The following is a 21462-nucleotide window of genomic DNA, read 5'->3' as shown; positions in this document are numbered from 1 at the left end:
ACATATTAGGCAATACAGTTACCTCTCCCAGTCTTGGAGGAGTGGCCCTGTGTAGGAGATGAACCTGATTTTTCAACCCTGCCCTAACTGCTTGTTGTCTCTGGAACATTTGTAATTATCTAAGCAGTTTAATTTTTTTTCTTGATAAGTCCCAGAGGTTGTGCCAAGACCTATCAGTGTTCCAAAGGGAGGGATCTAATTCCATACCTAGTTTCAGGCTGTTTGGAATGAAGACCCTCAGGTAGCAGCTTTTAAAGAACACATATATGGTTGTAACTCCCTACTGGCCTCAAGACCAGGGGATTTGGAGGTGTCCCCTTGGTGACAGTTGCAAAAGACAGGGCTCCAAATGAGTGCATAAACTCCTCTCTGGGAGGTACAGGTGATCTGTCACGAGGCCAAAGGATAGTGCAAAGGTGGCATCCCCCCGTTTATATTCCCCGAGAGCTCCTCCATAGCTTCTAGATGTGTGGTAAACTTGAAGCCTTCCCCTCAGGCTTAAGCTCTGGGACAAGTAAATAGGGCTTTTTCACAGGAAGTCTGGGGGTGTGTTTCAGTATGCTGTCAGTGTCTTAGGGGTAGTTCCATACCATGAACTGTCTCCTCAATTATTTCAGAGCCATAAGGCCCAGAAATGCAAGCTTCCCTGGACACCATAGCCAGGTTCTCAAGGGCTGTCTCGTACGTGGAATGCACGTGCCTGCTGGCTTCAGTGGGCCACAGGAGAGCCTGGGGTGGGACTGCTGGCTGCAGTGGTGCTGCAGAAGCACATGATGGTCACAGTGAGGCTGATCTTGGGTGGCCTCAGCCTGCAGCAGCTTGAAGCAGAATTTCGGTGGCCCAACCAGAGATTGAAGTCAGGCCATGGCAGTGAGAGTGCTGAATCCTAGCCACTAGACCATGAGGGACAGTGGCCAGTGACAAGGCCCCTGGCCTTGAATTCCCACAAAGAAACAGAAAGTAGTGAAACAAGTAAAGTGTTTATTAGGAGGCAAAAAGGTACATGTGAATAGACTCAGGCAGACGCAGAGAGAGTCGCACCCTCTTGGTAGTTTGAATCACTTATACGGGGCATTTCTTCTGGCCAATCATCTTGTTTTGCCTGGCTCTGAATCCGTATTTGGTTTATCTCAAGGTCCTCCCGTGTGTGTGCTTACATCTCTTAGCCAAGATGGATTCTAGCGAAGAGGCCTATGGGTAGGTTGACATCACTTACTATGGAGTGACACCCCCTCCCTTTTGACCTCCAAGGAGCCTTTCTGTGCATGTATAGTCAGGAAGGTCTCCTTGACTTCAAGAATGAAGAATATGTGGTCTCTTTATTTCTTATTGGGGCAGGGCTCAGCTTCTTCTCCCTCCTTTTATTGTCTTCATCTTGGAGTATCTGTCCATAGAGGACAAACTCCAGCTGCTCAGCCTGGGGCCCATCTATCTCCTGCCAAGGCCACAGGAACACATGGGGGCAGTGTGAGATAACGGGCTGCAGCAGAACTACAGGGACACGTGAGGGTGGGGTAAGACCCCCTGGCTTCAGTGGGACCAGAGGAGAGCGTGGAGGCAAGTCAAGTCCTTTAACTCTAGCAGTGTGGAGTGAGAGCACAAAAATGGTGCTCACCAGCACCTCTGTCCCAGGAGAAAGTCCCAAAGACCTCTGTAGACCCTTTAATCTTAGCTAATGAATCTCCTTCATGTATGGTCTAGGAACTTTTCAAACTTGTTTTTGCACTGGGTCCTGAGGTGAATGAGTCTGCACGTGAGCCCTTTAAGAGCAAACTTTTCTGTCCCCACATCCTTTTGTTGGTTTTCAAAGCCAAAAGTATTGGGCACTCATTTCTCCAGTGCAGGTTATAAGGGTTGGGGTACCTGATGTGGGGCACGAACCCCTAGCTCCTCAGGGAGAAGTTCCATATTTGTGAGATCCCTTGTGCTTGTGGGTTGCTATGCCAGAGGTGAGGTTTTTGGTTAGACTGCGCTTCTGACTCTCCTACCCATCTTGATGTGGTCCTTTTATCCTTTGTTGTGGAGGTGCTGTTTAGCTAGTTTTCAGGTCTTTTTCAGATCCATATGTAGTTGTAGATTTGGTGTGTCCATGGGAGGAGGTGAATTCAGGATCTTCCTATGCTGGCATCTTAAACCAACACCCATCATGTAGTTATTTTTATCACAGAGGTATTATGTGATATTAAAAGTTAACTCTGGAAAAATCATAGCAGTACACCTTTGATCTGATGGTACTCAGCAAATTTGAAATTTTCATTCAAATTTTCTCATGTTAAAACCACTAACTACTGGGCTTTATAGTAACCAAAATCATTTTATTTATTTGGTGTTTATTACTTATAAGTATGTACCCTGCTTTATCCCAGAAAGAGATTTGAGACAATTGATATTTAGTTTGATTTTTTTTTTTTAATGGCAATAGAGGCTTTCTTTATCTTATTTTCTCTGCTCCAATTTACAAAACTGAAGATATGAACACTGCTAATTTTAGGAGATTGTGCCCAAGATTGTGAAGTATAAGGACATTGTCATAACACTTGGGATATGTAGGAAAACATGTTGTGGCTGTATTATTATTGAATTTGTGTCAAACCATTCTGAATGAACACATTTTATGTATTTTCCATCATATTCTGAATCCTTTTTAGTCATCTGCCACCTTTAATCTTTGGTTAGTTTAGGGTATCTTCATATGTAATTTACATAGTCAAATTATTTGAAATTTAAAATCAAATTTTATATGTTTCTAAGGTTATGTGTATATCCTTTAAAGCACTTTCAAATTTTATTTAACTCAATTGACTTTCATGATGTCTAAATTTATTTTTAAAACAGCCTTAATAAGCCTGACTTTTGGATTATTATTAAAATACAAGTTAGAATGGAGTAACAATAAAAACTGGGAAAGCACTCATTTGAAAATAATAAATATTGAGTGTATGCAAAAGCCTATCATTTTATCTGGATGAAATGCTTCCTAGTGATTCATTTCAGAAATTATCAAAAGAAAATGCATAATTTAAAATACCTTTAATGTTAAAGAGTTAAAATAATATTTCCAGTTTTTATTCTTGTGTTCCTTTCTTTTTTGCCAATCAGAGTGATTAATATAAAATCTTTCATTGCCCACTTTTATCTAATCAGGGAAACACTAACCAACCGATAAGAGGTTTGTAAGTACTGAATGTTCATTCTAAACAATTACCTAAAAAGTAATCTGTTGTGTAATTTGCATTTGAGTAGAGTTTGAAATGTGTTTTCTAACATTGGTTTCATTGTTCCTATCCAGTATAAAGATAGTCCTTTCAAATTCAAATGAACCTACTCAAGGACAAATCCTTCCTGAAAAACAAATGAATATATATATATATGATATTGAATAGAGCTTTTGAATGGGGACGTGGTCAAGTCAATCAGAATATATTTGATACTTAATGCACCTTGGAACTAGGGTTTTTATCATAACTAAGTAATTTGAGTGAGAAAGTTATCAAATGTACTTATGCTGTGATGGAGGGAGTTTGGGCTTCTCGTAGTAAAGACTCACTCTTCTGGAAATCAGCTTTCCTTTAGTCTTAGGCACCTGAAACATCACTATGCCACCATGTGTAATTATAAATTGGTACGTGTTTCAGAGGTGTCTGAGAGTCCATGTGTTTGTATGATTTATCACATTCTGGCTCTTGATATGATGTATCAGTTTTCCACCCAGTTCCCTGAACTCCTGGTGACAGATTCCATCTCTTTTCCATAGTTCTCCATGCAGGCCTTCCCTGAGATGTGTGCTCAGCACATATTTGCTCTTATTCTTACTCAGTGCCACTAGGACTTTATTGCCCAGGGGGAGATTTTGATCATGAATAGAATCTTTAAATTACCTTTGCTCTATTAATAGGTAGTCGTTGAAGTTATAAATCTTAAACCTATTTTTGAGTTTTATTTTTTTGTCTTAAGCCATAATTTTTCTTTTATCCTATTTTAATCAACATACAGCTCTTATTTATAAATGTACTAATTTTAAAAATAAGTCATTTTCACTTCTTTATTTTTCCATAAATTTGATAAAATTCTCCCACTTATACATTTAATCAATCAAGCTTCTACAGACATGTCAAATTATAAATACAAAACTAGTAAATTTCATTCTCTCAAACTCAACACCCTAATGAGACAAATTTGTGATTCTGGCAAAATATAATCTTCCTAAACACGAGGCATCTTTTGTAGTCTAGTAAATTTGCTTATAAATGCAGAAAATAACATCTTTTAAAGTATTCTAAATGTTCTAAAAAGTTACATGTGAAATTGCGTAGTCATTTCAAAAGGTCTTGCTACATTGGTATAAAGCCAAGTTATCCAAAATTACACTTGTTTTGGGTTGTTTTTACACATTCTTGGAGATTCGTATTTGCTTACCTGAACAGAATCAGTACTCTGTTTTCAAAATCAAGACTATGGCATATGCCGCCAATAAAAGAAACTCTGACTAGTAGAGGTACAGGATTGATTTCACCTTCTACAACTAAGCTCCCCCTTGCTGTGGGGTGGACATTTTGGTATTGCCAATTTGCATGAGGGAGGCTTTCTAAACATTTTCAATCCAACGTGCAATGTAGTGCCTTTCCAAGTCCTCAGAATTTAATCTTTTTGCATATAATTTTGAACAATCTACTATATCAAGGCCTAAAATTTATTAATGGACTTTTGAATCTCTTCCTCAGGCTGTAATTTTACCCGTTTCTCTTTTATCATGTGTCTTATAAGCCACCATTTTTCCAGTGATTTATTGACTCCTAGGACATATCTTTATGCTAAACAGTATTCCAGATTCAAGCACTTGATCCTATTAAGAGTAGCAACATCTTTTCTTCCTAGTAATAGGTCCAGAATTTTATTTGTTTCAGTTCAAAATTATATGCCAGTGATTGTGAAGTTCTCAAAGCTCTTTCTCTGATCTTGAATAAATCATGCGAGTTCATCATGTTATGAGTTCAGCAGCTTGTGTCTTCTTTATGTTTGCCTCTTCCATCATTTTTCTACACATCCTTTTGTTTTCTGAGATCTGTGTCCCGTTTTGACACTTGACTCTCTCCCCCAAGGTAGCGTTATGTCAATTTTAGTCTGTAACTTCTCTCACAGTTGGTATTTGAAACCAGTACCAGCCTTGATTCATTTGCCATCTTGAGAAGTGCTTCTTTATAGCCTTGGTAATTCAGATGGATTCTACTTATCTTAAATTATTCCTGTTATCCTTTGGAAACTCAGTTTTGCTGGGCATTTGTGTTTTTGAACTGTGGAAGATAACAATCAAGCTTAGGATGGTAAAATATAAAACTCAGATAAAAAACTGTTTTGAATGTCAGCAATTGGGAGTAGTCTGTGCTTTCACTGAAAACCCTAAAAGCAACAGACAGATGAAGAACTATCTAGTGTCCTAAAATAGGGCCATACTGTGAATATACAGAGAACATATGCTGTTCAATGGAGAGTGAAACTATGCTGTGACTGTAATGAGACTCTTTACAAGCCTAACCTGAAAAAGTCTCCCTACTTTGTGGTTATTCTTAATTTACCATTTTCAGAATGTAGATGCTGTAAATGAGACTAGCATATTTTAGTAGAGAAGGAAGATTTGACTCGTCTTTATGAAAAAAGCATCAAGTTAAAAAGCTAGAGCATTGGTCAGTTACAGGATATTAAATCCACAGATACTTTTCTGGTTGTAAAATATACCACAATATCCTTTTCTTGAAATTATAGGACTTTGGTAATGGATTTATTTTGAGAGTACTTACTACACAGATTATCACTCAATTAAGATTAGAACTAAAAAAAAAAAAAAAAAAAAAAAAAAGATTAGAACTAAACTGTTCCTCAAGCCGTGCCATTGAAAATATAATTCCACCATTTGAGCTCATTTTTCAAAGAAGCAAATTATCTGTCTTGAGACAGATAATTTTGTCGTGAGACTTTCATCATGGGACTAGTTGTTAACAGGGACAGAGGCAGTTGCCTTTTTTTCCTAGGCTTGCTTTCTCTGGCATTGTCTCTTGATGCCCTGAGCCTTGTCCCCACTCACACATACATTTGATTTGGTGGCTTTTCATCTGGTCCCTCTGCCCTAAGTCTGGAGAAATTGGGAATTGCGAAAGGAAAGGTTTCTAGTTCTCATGCAATTCAATTCAAAGATACTCCATTTTGGAACTATTTTATTCCAATCATTGTGAATAAGAAAAAGGAAGTTCTTTCAAATGATGTTTCTGCTATTAAAAGTCACTACTCAGCTGGGTAGTGGTAAAGTCTCCTAACATTCAGTTCTCATGTACAAAATCAAAGGGATTGGACTGGAAGATAATTTTATAATTTCCCAACAACTCCAAATTTCTACCACTCTGTGCTTCAGTGGCTTTTCCCATGTGTGCCCAGGGAATGTATTCTCCCCAGCAACAAACAGAAAAAGTGAACTAATTCTTATCCTTGGCAAACGCCATATGTCACAAATGTTTTGGCAATTCCTACTGCTATTTAGATAGCTCAGTTCTTCTCCCGAAGGCCACTGAGCAAATACAGTTCTGTTTCCATCACTGAGACCCAAGAAGAGGGTCAGAGCTCAAGTCTTCTTCATGGACATAGCAGAAAGAGAAAATAGTTTGGGCCGGGGCTTTGGAGAGTTAACTGCTACCTTTAGGGAAAAGAGAAAATGTCCTGTGGGAACCACAAACGCCATTAAATGCACTCATCTTCTTTTCCTGTTTCTTTCAAGCCACATATAGTATGATATTAGTTGTCTGTGATAGGGGCCTTTTAATCTGAAATGGCAGACTAGAAATGTGAATTGGAAATTAAAGACAAGTGCTGCTTTGTTTTGTCAACCCTGAGAATGTGTTGTAAGGCCAAGTAGATTACATCTGTAAGGACATGCTGGGTTTTTAATTACTAGGAAATTGAAGGTACAAGGACTTTTGCTTTGTTAGCTGCATGGAAAACAATTCTTTCTTGTTTTTCTCCTCATGGCTTTTTGAATTCTGTTGAGATTAATAGCTTTTGTGCTGCTAAACTGCCTTATAGAAACTTTACTTGAGTTTCAATAAAAACTTTAGCCCTGAATAGTTGCCAGAGGGAAATAAGAATGTTTCTATTTAACTTTTGATTGAATAAATTAAGTTCTTTACCCCCAAAGGCCAGGTATCATTAATATTGTAGGATTTCAATTCCTGGGAATTTGTGGTAGTTGTATTCTGGTCCTCTCTACAGTGAGATACTGGGCTGGAGTAAGAGCCCTGGAGAGGAGTTGACAAAAGCAACTCCTGTTAGCTGATAAGCTCTAACCCTTGTAGAAGCCAGAGAGGGTATTTGAGCAAGCCAGCTACAAACCAATAACTAGCCAGCAATGGATCAGTAAGCACGTGTTGTCTGCCTGCTCTGGGCCAGGCACTGAGCCCTGATTCAGTAGTTCGTACTTCAGACAGATGGATATGCTCCCCTCTCTACCGCTGCAGCAGGAGTACTTGCCCTCCACTAAAGAAAGAATCAGGATAAATTATCAGCTTTTAATGGTGTGATGTTATTTAGTAAGAACCCCTTCCACAGACTTCTCATTTGAACATTAAGGAGTTCCCAGTTTTTCTTTTTTAAGCTATAGGGACCTGTTTTTGCTGAATTTTCATTAGCGTTAGCATACTAAGTGTAGTAACCCCTTCATGGCTTTGGAAGGTGGAAGGGTTTCCTTTACCGAATGTGTTCGTCTCTGACTTCCCTCCAAAGAACTGTTAGACCTGAACGGTCTCCGAGGGATCCCAGCTCGCCCAAGAACCACCAAGAGTCGAGAGTCGTTGCAACACGCAAGAGGTTTATTAGGAGCTGGTGCACCGGGGTTCCTTGGTCCTCACGCAGGAGGCCGAAGAGGAACCCGTAAAAGCGGAATCACACACATTTTATAGGTTTATTCACTTATAGGGTGGGTATATTTGGAGTTTCACAATGATTGGGTAAACGGGGCGACCTTTAAACTCATTGGCTGGGGCGACCTTTAAACTCATTGGCTGGGGCGACCTTTAAACTCATTGGCTTAGGCATTCTTGCCCCCGCTGTACTTGTTTGTTCGCGGTTAGGGCATGTCTCGGACATGTCCTGTTTTCCAGGCCTTTTTCTCGGAACGGTTTCTGCCCAGAGGGACATTCCAGTATCTTATCTACACCCGCCAGCCGGAAAGCCCAAAAAGTTTTTGGGTATCGATAGGGAAGTAGGGGTGTGAGTATAGTTGAGGCCCTACAGAACCACTCCTTATGACTTCCTCCTCCATCTCTCACTGGGAGACAGAGGGTGCTAAAGCCTGTTTAAGCCATATCGTCTTCTTCTCCTCAGACCTCAGCAGAAATTGCTGAGTGCTTGCATGAAGGCACTGTTGATCAGTAGTTTGTAAGGCAGCCATGAAGGGGTGCTGCCTTTTTATATGAATTGACAAATCAGTAGCCAGAAACTCGGATAAATACCAGTTAAGCGAGGAAAAGCGACGTGTGTGGGATTGGCTTTATTCCATTTTGTCCTTTTTGCCATACAATCTGTTTCAGTTATACATGATTAAATCAGAACTGGCCAGGTTATGCTGTGGTCTCAGAGACTTAACCACAATAAAGGTTCATCTCTTGAATATGCAATATGTCCATTCAGGTCAGCTGTGATTCTCTTATATATAATTTTTACTCTAAAACCCAAGCTCATGTAATACCTTCTCTCTGTAACACTGATGATCTTGTACCAGAGGGGGAAAAAAATGGCAGGCTTCCACAATACATACCAGCTCTTCCTAGCCGATGGATAATGACATTTGTGACTTCCATTCATATTTTGTTGGCTAGTGCATATCATATGACCAAGTCTGTCTTAGAGGGAGCTGAGAAACATAATCTTCCTGTGGGAAGGAGCAGCAAATATGAGTGAACGGTAATCCCAGGCTACTAGAGTTTCATTCTAATGAGAGGATGTGTTTGTTCATTGTGATTACCGAAGTTTAATGAGAGTATAGGGACATATATGTGAATATCCAACTTGTTGTCTCTTCAGTGGTCAGCTAGATTCACAGGGCCTGAGTGGTTTATGCCTGATCTCCATTTTTTTGAAGAAATAGATCATTGTGGGCTTCCCTGGTGGTGCAGGGGTTAAGAATCCCCCTGCCAATGCAGGGGACAAGGGTTCGATCCCTGGTCTGGGAAGATCCCACATGCCATGGAGCAACTAAGCCCATGTGCCACAACTACTGAGCCTGCGCTCTAGAGCCCATGAGCCACAACTGCTGAGGCCCACATGCCACAACAACTGAAACCTGCATGCCTAGAGCCCGTGCTCCTCAACAAGAGAAGACACCACCGTGAGAAGTCCATGCACCACAATGAAGAGTACACCCTGCTCACCACAACTAGAGAAAGCCCACGTGCAGCAAGGAAGACCCAACGCAGCCAAAAAATAAATAAATTTATATTAAAAAAATAGATCATTGCCCTGGCCCCAAATATTTTAAAAAGAAGTAATATAGTATGCCTCTGAAAAATAACACTTCTGGCAGATAGTTCCTCAAGCCCCTGTGACTTCAGCCAGGCCCGAAGAATGCATGTGATTGACATATGTAGATTTTATATTCTCCTCTAGCCAATGATGATGATGATGATGATAACAGCCAACACTTCTGCAGCACTTACTATATTCCAAGTACTATTCTAGGAGCTTTGCAAATGTTAACGTATTTCATCTGTGAATAGCCCTGTGAAGAGAATACTACTATTATCCTTACTGTATAGAAGAGGAATCTGAGGATGAGACAGATTAAAACTGTGTCCAGTAATACAGCTGCTAAATGGGAGAGTAACTATTGTCTATTTCATCTGTTTAGTACTAGTGGCTGACCCTTTTTTTTTTAACCATTTCTTCTTCTGTCTCTCAGTGATGTGTGGATAGGAGCACGTGGGGGTAAACTAGCATCTGATTAGGTTTGTTCCATTGTTTCCCACTCTTCAGTGCTTCATGTGTATTTTGTCTTCATCTTACTACAACCCTTTAACATAGGTATTGTTATTTCCCTCATTTTATAGATGAAAGAACTAGAGTTCATAAAAGTTAATAGGCACACTTCCATCCACACAGCAGTAAATAGTAGAGCTGAGATCCATCCCGGGTTTACCTGGCTCTAAGCAAAGCTGGGTGCTACCTCTGCACCACAGAACCTCTCTATACTTTTTCAGGCAATAGAAAAGGATGTTCAAAGGAAACAAAACAAAAATGCATGGTTATTTTTGCCAACACAGTGTACTTTTTCACATTTCTGAATGGATCGATAATGTTTTATTTACTCACATGAAGAGAGCTAAAACACAGGGTCCATGGGACACATCAGGACAGTGCCACCGTGGAATGACCTGGCAGTCAGACTGAATGTTTGTAAGATTTTTTTCTTCATAATTAGCCTGTGTTACTGGTTTACTAGGATAGAATGGGGTATTGCCACCAAATATCCCAGTATATCTTCAAGATATAGCCTGGTTATTACTTATTTTTCTGAAAATGGATATTTAAAGAAAATCTGTTTTTATATATCACAATTATTTTCGTTCATTTAGCCAAGGGCAGGTTTTACTGAAATTTTTTAAAAATGGATTTCTCTTTCTTTTAATACTTTTTATTGAAAAATTGAAAAATGTGACCTTAAGAACCAAATGTTATAAATGTCAGAAACTTGCAGTTTTAATTGATACAAAATGCTAGTGTATCATTTTTACCAGGGTTACATTTTTTGGCTCAGTTTCTATTAAAAATCAAAATTAATAATTGATTCCTTACTTCTCCATTCTACCTGTTTTTTTCCTATGTTCAAAAAATATTTTAAATTATCTGAATGTATTCATACTATAATGCTGTGCTTGGCATTTTGGGTTATTGGAAGTAAGCAATCCCTTCTTGGTGCCCAAAGAAGCTCCCCTCTCATGTAGGTAGTCAGCTCTAGAAAGATGCTTGATTAATGGCCATTCATTCTTGTATGTTGAGTTCACCCAAAGCATTCACTGAGTTCTGTTCCCTTGACATCTAGGGCACTGGGGACACACAAATAAATAAGCTAGTTCATATAGTAGCAATATATATTTTAGTTTTGGCATTTTTATTTTTTATTTCTAAAAACTAATTTATTTTTTTATTTCTAAAAACTATTTTTTTATTTCTAAAAACTATTTTTTATTTCTAAAAACTAATTTAAAAGATATATAAAATAGTTACAAAATCCAATGAATAAAAATGACAATTTCTACCTTCTGTCCTTTTCTTTCTTACTTGCAATTTGCATGATCTTTCTAGAGTTTTTTCCTAGGAAAATAGAAATATTCATGCCCTCAAATTTTATGTTTTAAGAAATTGGGTTGTATTGTCCTATAGATTACTTTTTTTGCCTAACAACATATAATAAATATTCTACCAAGTCAGTACCTCTAGATTTTTTTAATTTTTAAAAAATTTTTATACAATTTTTTTTTGTTTGTTTTGCAGTACACGGGCCTCTCACTGTTGTGGCCTCTCCCATTGCGGAGCACAGGCTCCGGATGCGCAGGCTCAGTGGCCATGGCTCACGGGCCTAGCTGCTCCGCGGCATGTGGGATCTTCCCAGACTGGGGCACAAACCTGTGTCCCCTGCATTGGCAGGCGGACTCTCAACCACTGGGCCACCAAGGAAGCCCTGTACAATTTTTAAAGGTTACTTTCCATTTAGAAAATTATTACAAAATTTTGGCTATATTCCCCATTTTGTACAATACACCCTTGAGCCTATCTTACATCCAATAGTTTGTACCTGCTGCTCCTGCCCCACTGGTAGCAACTAGTTTGTTCTCTATATCTGTATCTGCTTTTTTTGTTATATTCACTAATTTGTTGTATTTTTTAGATTCCACATATAAGTGATATCATACAGTATTTGTCTTTCTCTGTCTGATTTGTTTCACTTGGCATAATACCCAATTGCTGCTATTCTTTTTTATGTCTGAGTAGTATTCCATTGTGTGTATATATACCACATCTTCTTTATCCATTCATCTGCTGATGGACACTTAGGTTGTTTCCATATCTTGGAAGTTGTAAATAATGCTGCAGGGAACATTGGGATACATGTATCTTTTTGAATTAATATTTTGGGTTTTTTGGGGTATATACCCAGGAGTGGAATTGCTGAGTCATATGCTAGTTTTATTTTTAGTTTTTTGAGAAACCTCCATACTGTTCTCCACAGTGGCTGCACTAGTTTACATTCCTCCCAACAGTATACAAGGATTCTCTTTTCTTTACATCCTTGGCAACAGTTGTTACTTGTGTTTTTGTTTTTTTGATGATGGCCATTCTGACGGGTATGGGGTGATATCACATTGTAGTACTTCTAGTTTTTTGATTTCTCATTTCTAATCTCAGATTTCTCAAACTTTTCAGTCAATTCAGTTTCAGTGATTTTCGTTGTCTAGGATTTCTTCAAAGTTTTTTGTCTCTCCTGGCACCTATATTTTTTAGCATAATTTTTTGATATATATTCTTTTGTCTGTGAATCTGTGTAGTTACATGGATGTATTTAATCCACCATCATTAAATGGAAACCAGTTTTGTTTTTCATTTTTTTTTTTTTTTTTTTTGCGGTACGGGGCCTCTCACTGTTGTGGCCTCTCCCGTTGCGAAGCACAGGCTCAGCGGCCATGGCTCATGGGCCCAGCCACTCAGTGGAATGTGAGATCTTCCTGGACCAGGGCATGAACCCGTGTCCCCTGCATCGGCAGGCGGAGTCTCAACCACTGCGTCACCAGGGAAGCCCCTGGAAACCAGTTTTAATTTTTTATTGGTTTGAATTGTCTTCATATATTATGATTTAGGAATATTAAGAAACACAATATGTACACCACATCTGATGAAAAATTTTATTATAGTATCAAAAAATTTTTAAATTTTTCCTCTGAGTGTTATTTGGTATTTTTAAATCCTTTCTCTTTAAACAAGTAATCTAACTTGATCTGGCCCCCAAACCTTAAGAAAATTTGAAAAATCTAAAGAAAATCTGTCAAAAAGCAATGAAAATAAATTGCCGTTTCATAATGGAGGATCTTTAGGGGATTTTTAGCAGACTTACTAAGCATACTTTGAATATGATTCAAAATGCAATAGAGTAGAACATTGAGCTTGAATTCAGGAGACCTGAGTTAAAATGTGGCTCTAGATCTTAGAACAAAGAAAAGCAGTTTTCATCAACTTGGTGAACCATCTTAAGATTGAAAAGCTTTCTCTCTACCTCATAATGTTGTTTTGAGAATCTCATGGGAAAAAATATGTGAATAGCTATGTTATATAATTATTAATTATATTGAATAATATAATTATTATTAGATCTATGTTTCTAATGAAGCAAGTTGATATAAAAACGTTGGTGAATGTGAACCTCCCTCCTTCACTTCTACCCCCAAATAAAAATTAATATGCTAACCAAAATATTTGATAAATTCAGTAACAACCCCTGTGCCATCAAGCCATGAAACTACAGAGCCAACTGAAGCAGGAATGCAAGTTCGACATAAACACTCAATATGATTTTCTTTTACTTTCAGTGTACTTAAATGAAGCAGGGTTCAACTTTGTGAGAAAATGCATTCAAGCTGTGGAAACGAGAGGTCAGTGTTGCCTGATGGGTACACTGTTACTGTTGTGTGGTCCCTTCTTACATAGAAACTGCTCAGAATGAGGATGTACTTAGTTATTAATAGGAGATTTATTTTAAGTAATATATGAATTATAAGTTATACAAACACATAAGTAACTATACTTTGAACTTCAGTTTACCAAAATCATACTACAGACATACTTGTTTTTTAATGAATTTTCACATTATAGCCTCACTTTACTTCTTATTGATGGACTTCTTATTGATGTTGTGTTTTTTTTTTTTTTTCAAGCTTTAGGAAGGTAAGATTCCTAAGGAGCTTGAATTCAGCTCTCCTCTTTCCCTACATTATATCTCAGAGTGATTTTAGTCATTGTCACAATTTCAGCACCTTTCCTCATTCTAGTTATGACCTTGGTCCTGAAGTCCTCTCCAGTTGCCTTTTACTTCCTGGAAAACTTGTCTAAAGCAAAACCTACTATTGGCCTTTGGAGTTCTTTAAACTTAGATTCAAATTTTGGTGCTGCCACTTAGAAGTTTTGAGAAGTTAAGTAGGTTCCCTAAATTCTCTGAATCTGTTTCCTCACCTTTAAAGTGAAGCTATCAATTCCCTCAAACTATTCAACATGCAAGACTCTGTGACTGAAGAAACAAGAGTATGAGAAATACTGATCATCCCTTTACATCTTGGATGTTTTTTTATATTCAAGTAGTGGTGAATAAGCAGGTGTACTTTGCTATTTTGAAGCTCTTCATAGACTTTCAAATCACTGTTCAATGTCTGCTCTAAGAAATATATGTCTGATGGGTGTTTCCAGGGTATGTTTGCTAAAGTTAGACTGTAGAATTGGATACATAGCTTTCAGATTTTGTGTAGGCATATATCTGAGTTTTTAACATTCTGTAATTCAGAAGCTGTGTCTTAAGCCATTTTCTTGTGATTTTTCCTTCTCATTAGGCATCACCATTTTAGGTCTTTACCGAATAGGAGGAGTGAACTCCAAAGTTCAGAAACTCATGAATACCACATTTTGTAAGTTTTGGATGAAGCCAGTTACTTACTTAATTTTTGCATTCTTATAGAAAATTCAAACCATTGGTTTCTTTGAGATCTAGATTATTGCTTATCTTTGAGTATTTTCAAGTCATATTTAAAATTAATATTTATATTCAGCTTTTAATGTCCATTGTAATAGATGAACAATCAGAATTTGAGAAGGGGCCCTTTTTATAATATTGGACTTTTCCTCAAGTATCCCTTGATTAGCTAGAGGTACAATAAGATTTATGGGTGCTGGGATTCAGATTGCCTGACTTGGAATCTTAACTGGGCCAATTAGAAGCTTTGTGACCTTGGGTAATCTGCTTAACCTCTCTGTGCCTTCACCTCCTTATTTGTAAGCCTAATACATAGTAAGTGTGCTGTGATGTTAGCAATTAGCAAACATCTGATTTGAAAAACTGTATTCCATAAGAAAACTTTGAGGTTCAGTGTCAGAGTGAGCTTTGCACCAACTCATGCAAACAACAATCCTAAAGTTAACTCCATTGGCATTCTAAGAAATACATGCCTCTCTCTGTGACCTACTTGTGTTAGTATCCATTTTCTTAATGGTGTGAGTGATGCTTTGAATTGCACAGTTTAAACATCTTATTTTAATTCTTTTCAGCTCCCAAATCCCCTCCTGATATGGACATTGATATTGAACTGTGGGATAATAAGACAATAACAAGTGGGCTGAAAAACTACCTCAGGTGAGGGGGGCTTAACTCTTGCCGCTGTGCTGTGGTTTCTCAGTCACCCTCTTGGGCAGTCACCACGGATCCCAGGGAGCCCCTGTTTCTTAGTTTCACTCCTTAGCACAGTTCCTTCACTTAAGGTGGAATAGCACAGGGTGGTAATGGTTATGTTTAGTGTTCTGGAACTTATATGGGCTTGTTCAAACAATACACTTAAAAGGCTGCAATAATTTATGAATACTAAATAATAATTTCTGTTGCATGTTAGATTTGAATTCAGGTTTTCATGTATTTTTTAAGACACCACAAATTGAATTTGAAAAATATATTCAAAAATATAACTTATAATTCAAGGAGGGATTTTGCTCCTATAGTCCAATAGTTCTCACAAAGTTAGAAAAAAAAAATTGTCTCCCAGCCTCCCATTTTAATACAGTGGTGGCAAGAAGTGCTCAGGGGCATTGGTATCTTTGAGGTCTGCATTTTAGAACTACCTGTAGACTCCCTGCTAGGACTTTATCATACGCCTAATTACCCATTCTTAAAGAAGCACTGAAAGGTCAGGGCAAATCAGAAGATACTGCCATTCTAAAATTTGCTTCATTCTCTATTGTAGGTGCCTTGCAGAACCACTGATGACTTACAAATTACACAAAGATTTTATTGTTGCTGTTAGTAAGTACATTTCCACTGGATGCATTGTAAATGATGTGGTTTTATGCTGTATTAGAGGTGTAAGTTTAAACCTGCTAGTTAACATTTTCCTGTCTAATGCTTAAGAAACTGTCATTCTCAGAGTTAATAGTTTACAATATGGTTGTAAGAAATCACAGAGTGAACTAAAATACTTTGTTACTTAATAAGACCTTATTGGGGTGGTGAGTATGATGTGATTAGAAAGAGCTGTGAGGAATTATTCGAATTACATTTTACTTGATTGGTGTCAGTTTCTTATAAGAGCAATTTCATGGTTAAATAAACAAGACCATGGATCTGTACAGTCAGTTATGGTAGTGCTTGCACTCTACACATACTCACATGCTGTGTTCCTAAATCTGGAGAAAGAGTCAGATATTTTTGGCAGGCAGCAAACACCTTTTCTCTCTTTTTATATATCTTGATGATGATCAGATATTTATGTTGTTTCTTTAGATCTGTGACTGCCATAATGTGATATGAATAGATAGGCTTAATTCAAAATTGGGGGCGGGGGGAAGGGGCCAGTGACAATCATGTAACCTGAGAAGTTAGAAGTGGGCTCAAAGTGCCAGGTCGCCATCTGAGCCCATTACAACAAGTTGTAACAGTTAGGAGTTGACGTTTCATTGTTAGGATGTATGAGGTATGACTGTAACGAGAGTATTTTTCACAGTCTAAGAAAGAAATCAGCTGCATTAGTTTACCACACATTGTAATGTCTCTGGAAGTATTGTCTACTGACAAAAGTGTCAGGTAAAGCTGAATGATCTTGGTTTTCAGTCCAGTGTACATGACTGACCACATGATCTCATAAACATCTATACTACTTAGCTTTCTCCTGAAAGCTCTGCACTCTACATCCTCTTTATAGAAATCAGTCTTTGTAAGAAGAACAAGACCTTAGAAAATATATAATCCAACCTCATTTTATTAACTAGGAAATCAGGACCCAGAGGGGGCAGGTTACTTTGTCCATGGACACTGGTAAATTCATAGCAATATCAGGACTACAAGCCAGTTTTTTTTACCTTAACCTAGAACACTTTCTTACAAAAATTTAGTTTTATAGCAAATGATGTTTGATCCACTTAGCTAGAATGGCTCAATGAGCTGGTTGTTCTGATGCAAACATTTGGTCACAAGATTTTTTTTCTTCACTTCTGTGACAAATAATGATCATATTATTCACTACCATGATAATTTAAATGTGTCTTATGTATAAGAATTTATCTTTTGTCTGGGTCAAGGATCATAAAATTAGGTATTATTTGGGTTCAAGCAAGAGAAATCCAGCTCAGGAAAAAGGGGGAGTTATTCAGAGGCTAAGGGGAGTCCCTCAGAACTCCTTGGCAGAGGATGGGTCCTGCCTTCCATGGCCTGCAACCAGGAACCTCAGAGTAGGAAATAGATGTTTCTCTGCCCATCCTCCCAACTCTTTTTGGAGGGTCTCTCATTTTTGTTCTTTGCTGCATATCTGCCTCATTCTTATCTTCACTTCCAGACAGATTTTTCTTGGCTTTCTGCCTGGTTTTACATGATGTGCCTTTTCACGTATCCAGCAGGCAGATCAGTTTTGGTGTCTCCATTCCAATGCCTGGGAGAAACTTCATGTTTGGCCCAGCCAAAGCCAGGCTCTTTCCTTACCTCATGTACAAATAGCTGTGCCCAGAAGAGGTGAAGGTCCCATAATATAAACCCTATGAGTTGGGCACTTTCTGAAGAAAGGGCTTGGCAGGGTGAGCAGTCAACCCAGAATCTGTTTATTGTAGTAAGAGACTATTAAATAGATTCCTTGTTCTGAAACATTAGAAGTTTCTCTAGAAGACTTGTCAACATCTTGGCTGTTATCTTGTAGACTAGACTTGCTTTAGATGATTTTTTGCTTTTCAGATTTACCATTGTCAGCGTGGGCTTAAAAATCTACCAGGTCTTTGTTTGTGCAATAATCCTGACACCTCACAAAAATAACTCCCTGCCATCTTTGGATCTATAAAATTTGGAAAGGAATACCTGCTTCCTCTGGTCTGATGGAGTCACTTGGAGGTTTCAGTGTGTTAGAGTGTATTGTAGTGCCTGGCACATTAGGCCATTTGCAACAACTGCTGTGATCACTCACGTTGCTAAAGGTTTTATTCTATCCTTGTGTAGCAAAACCCAAGGAGGAGATGAATTATGGTTGTATGGATGTATACAGCTCAGGGGCTAAGAGCACAGGTCTGGTTTAGAGAGAACTGGGTTTGACTTCTCTACTTACTGATTGCAGACCATGGACAAATTACTCAACGTCTCTAAGCCTTAGGAAATGATAGTGATAATACTTACCATGTGAAGCAGTGCTTATAAGGCACGATGGATGGAAGTGGTTATGATACTTTGATTACTAATGTTTATATATGCATTTTAATACAATTAAAATTTGAACATGTACAACCTTTTTTATGTTACAGAGTCTGATGACCAAAACTACCGGGTGGAGGCTGTACATGCATTGGTGCACAAACTGCCAGAGAAAAACAGAGAGATGCTGGACATCTTAATAAAGCACCTGGTCAAGTAATTCTCTGACTTATATTGTTCACTTAATTACTTGTTCAGCTGTTAAACTTAAGCATGTTCATGTCTTTTTAAAGGGTGTGATGGAGCTATAACCTTGCTATTATAATCAGAGTCCATTGAATGTGCTTAAAAAATGATGTGGCAGTTTGTTTTTAAGATACATCTATACGTGTGTGTGTACCTGTGTATGTTTACGACATGCAAATAATTATATCCTTGCAACCATTATACTAATGATGGAAAATTTTCATGTCAACTTAAAAATATATGAAGGGGTATATAGCTCTTTCCCAGTTCTTTTAGATACATTGTAAGCCCAAAGTTTGAAGACCAGTTCTCTATTCTACAGGGTCACCAGGTTGTACCAGGTACAACTGCCACTTGAATGTTAGCTTCCTTCTCCAGATTCATAGTATCTGTCCGTCTCTGAAGATCTTTCTAACTCCGCTGTTAGTTCATCTATGTATTTAAAAATCTTGATAGATAGATATTGTATTAGTCAAATTTCTCCAGAGAAACAGAACCAATAGGATATTGTGTGTGTGTATGTATATATATATATATATATATATATATACACACATATATGCATATATGTATATATATACATACATACACACACATATGTATAAGAGAGAGATTGATTGATTGCAAGGAATTGGCTACACAATTGCAGAGGCTGATTTCAAAGCAGGCTGGAGACCCAGAGAAGAGTTGATGTCGCAGCTTGAATTCAAGGAAGTATGAGGCACAATTCCTTCTTCCTCAGGGACCTCAGACTTTTTCTCTTAAGACCTTGAACTCATGTTGGATGAGGCCCACCCATGTTATGGACAGTCTGCTTTACTCATAGCCTACTGATTTTAAGGTTAATGTCATCTAAAAGTACTTTCACAGAAATATCTAGAATTATGTTTCACCAAATATCAGGGTACTGCAGCCTAGAAAATTTGACACGTAACTTTAGCCATCACAGATCTATCTTGATTCACACACACACACACACACATTTAATCAAGAAGTTTGTTAGCCATGCTGCTGGAAACAAAAGTCCAAATTCAGGCTTTAAACTTACTTAAAAATTCCCTTATAGCCTCATTTACAAATAGGAACAATTTTTGTCTTAATGAGTACCACGATTCACAATCAAATGATTAATCCTTGCTTGTTTGCTACAAGTAGTAACCCAATGTATCCTAATTTGAGCCATGCACATTTGAAACAGTGATGTACATTAATCAGTCTCATCTTAACTTGCAGACTTTGAGATAATATGAATTTACCCTCCTTGAAATAAGAAGGATATCCACTAGGAATGACTTCATTTCAAGTTCATTTTTAACTATTTCCCATATCAACACCTCTTTTAGCTAATGAGTAGGGACTCACTATCCTTGGTCAGAATTACGTAGTCTTGAATTATGTTTTTGAGTTCTGAGACCTCTTCATGAAACTTATCCATACTGAATTTAGTGGGCATTCTCTTGCTGTATTCAAGCTAATTTTTTAGCAAAGCCTTTTAAAATGTACCTTTAAAGTTTCATGAGTGTCACATAAAATGTTTTTGCTTAATTATTCAGAATGTTAGATGAACACAAGTTTCACCTTTAATTATGAATGTGATACAGGAAATAGCAGAGAGGGAGTGTCTAGCTACTGAAGAGTACTTAAAATTCTTCTGCCCAACCTTCACCACCATTCCTGGCTCTTTTTTAAAAATTTGCGGTATGTGGGCCTCTCACTGCTGTGGCCTCTCCCGTTGCGGAGCACAGGCTCCAGACGCGCAGGCTCAGCGGCCGTGGCTCACGGGCCCAGCTGCTCCGCAGCATGTGGGATCCTCCCCAACCGGGACATGAACCCATGTCCCCTGCATCGGCAGGCGGACTCTCAACCACTGCGCTACCAGGGAAGCCCCCCTGGCTCTTTCCTGAATCTGTAAAAGGTCAGTCTCCACTGTCTGAGCAGCAGCAGTAATATGTGTGCCCACATCACCAATGACTTACTTAAGTAAACTAATAACACTCTTGGTCCCTGGCCACCTTATTGACTTAAGAAAAGAGAATTTAAGATCAGTGACCTGGATTGGTCACTGGCCTAAAGGACAAATGACTGATTCCAAATCTCCATTAATTAGCTCTGAGACATGGTATAAATCATTGATGTATTTCTGAGAATACTTTCTCTTTAAAACAAGGACATCTGTGGAATCTGCTTTGTTCACAAGTTGAGGGAATGAGTTCCACAACTGGCTGAAATGTGGAATAATAAGGGTCTGTACTGACTGACTAGCTCAGCAGAAGGGAAATTCAATGAAGAGAAAATAGGTGATCAAAATATTTTATCTTCTGAACACCATAGTCATTAACTCTCCTTTTCAAAACAGACCAGTTTTTTATGATTTCTAAATGTATTCCCAATGAGCTTAATTCAGTCATATTCTAGGTTACTTATATTACCAGGAACTCTTACATTTTAGAGTACATCAATAGTACCTAGAGTCAATTTAATTACAGGGAAGAATATTATTTTAAGACCATATTTTATTCAATTTAACTCATTTTATTTAATTCTCTCAACACTGCTCTAAGGATTGTCATTCTTATACTTTATAGATGAGGGAACTGAAGCCTAGAGAGAGGTATTAAATATTGTGACTGATTGCACCCAGCTTCCAAGTTGGGAGGACCCAAGCTTTAAATCCAGACAGGCTCACTGCCTCTACAGATGACTTAGTAGACTCTCTAATACATATTAAGCAATTAATATAATATTTGGTTGTATAAAAAAGAAACTTGGAA

The 21462-nt window shown here is 38.0% G+C and overlaps 1 protein-coding gene across 1 annotated transcript in view; it reads left to right on the top strand.

Moving 5' to 3' along the window:
- ARHGAP42 (Rho GTPase activating protein 42) overlaps window positions 1-21462 on the top strand; it is a 289337-nt gene that overhangs the window by 244248 nt on the left and 23627 nt on the right. The window contains exons 13-17 of the mRNA XM_059070720.2: window positions 13617-13679; window positions 14628-14702; window positions 15340-15424; window positions 16026-16084; window positions 18556-18661. Of these exons, the coding sequence (XP_058926703.1) occupies window positions 13617-13679; window positions 14628-14702; window positions 15340-15424; window positions 16026-16084; window positions 18556-18661 (388 nt within the window). The remainder of the gene's footprint in view (window positions 1-13616; window positions 13680-14627; window positions 14703-15339; window positions 15425-16025; window positions 16085-18555; window positions 18662-21462) is intronic.

Source organism: Kogia breviceps, chromosome 7, assembly GCF_026419965.1.
Source record: "Kogia breviceps isolate mKogBre1 chromosome 7, mKogBre1 haplotype 1, whole genome shotgun sequence".
Taxonomy (NCBI): domain Eukaryota; kingdom Metazoa; phylum Chordata; class Mammalia; order Artiodactyla; family Physeteridae; genus Kogia; species Kogia breviceps.
The sequence above is the reverse complement of the archived record's forward strand: the minus strand, read 5'-3'. Positions and strand labels throughout refer to the sequence as shown.